This window comes from Volvox carteri (genome assembly GCF_000143455.1).
Source record: "Volvox carteri f. nagariensis unplaced genomic scaffold VOLCAscaffold_199, whole genome shotgun sequence".
NCBI classification, from domain to species: Eukaryota; Viridiplantae; Chlorophyta; class Chlorophyceae; order Chlamydomonadales; family Volvocaceae; genus Volvox; species Volvox carteri.
The window spans coordinates 4,987-6,160 of NW_003307742.1; the positions used below are offsets into that span (position 1 = coordinate 4,987).

General features: G+C 59.2%; 1 protein-coding gene across 1 annotated transcript in view; it reads right to left on the bottom strand.

Annotated features, from left to right (window-relative positions):
• The window catches only part of VOLCADRAFT_100891 (uncharacterized protein), a gene marked incomplete at both ends in the record, with an annotated part of 5,894 nt that extends 4,979 nt beyond the window's left edge, over positions 1–915 (bottom strand). Inside the window, 2 exons of the mRNA XM_002959387.1 lie at positions 273–414; positions 557–915. Of these exons, the coding sequence (XP_002959433.1) occupies positions 273–414; positions 557–915 (501 nt within the window). The remainder of the gene's footprint in view (positions 1–272; positions 415–556) is intronic.
• Between the last annotated feature and the right edge of the window lie 259 nt (positions 916–1,174).

The following is a 1,174-nucleotide window of genomic DNA, read 5'->3' on the forward strand; positions in this document are numbered from 1 at the left end:
ATCCTCGAGGCAAGGTCGTGGCTGCACCCGTGGTGGGTATGGCTGCAATTCCGGTGGCACCTGCACCGGGGCTGTGTCCACTGCAGTACCTGCCGGTGAATCCGGCTCATTAGCCCCATGACCTGCACCATCACTGTCAACCGCCAACACATCTTCATCCACGAATGCCGCTGGATCGGCGTCAGCGCCGGCGCCACCACTACTGCCACGCTCGGATCTGCTGATACGATACCGAGCTGGCAAAACCGGATCTGGCGGTGGCGGTGCAGCACCTTGGGCAGTGCAGGGCATGCGCCGCCAAGCCAGGGTACGTGCATGACGCGGCACGGCAGCAGTGCACATGATGTCGGCACGTAAAATGTCCACGTTGGGAATGTCCACCCAGGCACGAAGTGCTGACTGGTCTTCCGAACACTGTTCAGAGCAGATGGCACACACCCGTGAAGGCATGCGCCGACGCAACGCGGCTGCCATGCTGCTTGCAAGATGCAGGTGTTTTTCGTATGGTACCTGCCGCTCCACCGGGAGTTCACCGTGGGGCAAATCCTGCACGCACCCTTCCGGAATGGCCTCCAGAAAATCAGGCAGTGCAGGGCGGTGGCCCTCGTGCAAGCAGGGAAACCGCATGAGGTCCCGCAAACGCTCAAGCAAGCTGGCCTGCGGAAGCTGTATTGCATGCACCTGATCACGGGCCTGTGCGTGTGCAGCGGTGTTACGCTGCTGTTCTGCAGCCCTGCGCTCCGGATTTCGGCGGCGCAGTTGCTCCGCAGCCCTGTAAGCCGGGTCTTGACGGGCAGCAGCTCGTGCAGCTGTGTCCCGCTGCTGCTCCGCAGCCCTGTACTGCGGGTTTTGACGGGCAGCAGCTCGTGCAGCCGTGTCCCGCTGCTGCTCTGCAGCCAGTGATTTTTTTTTCATTTAGGGGGGGTAATGAAAATGTACGGATCGGCCTCACTTTGTTCCTTATTTCCAAAGGCCAAAAAGGCCTCTTTATTCCTTAAAAGTAATATATTACTTAAAAAAAAAACACTGTCTGCAGCCCTGCCCGGATCCAGACGAACATCCCGCAACTGTGCTGCATCCACAGTGAGGTGCGTGTTCGACGCAAGTATCCCTCTAAAATGCAGGCCACCAGCCAGTGTGCCCAGGCGCTCACGACTGCGAGCCCCAGTTTGGT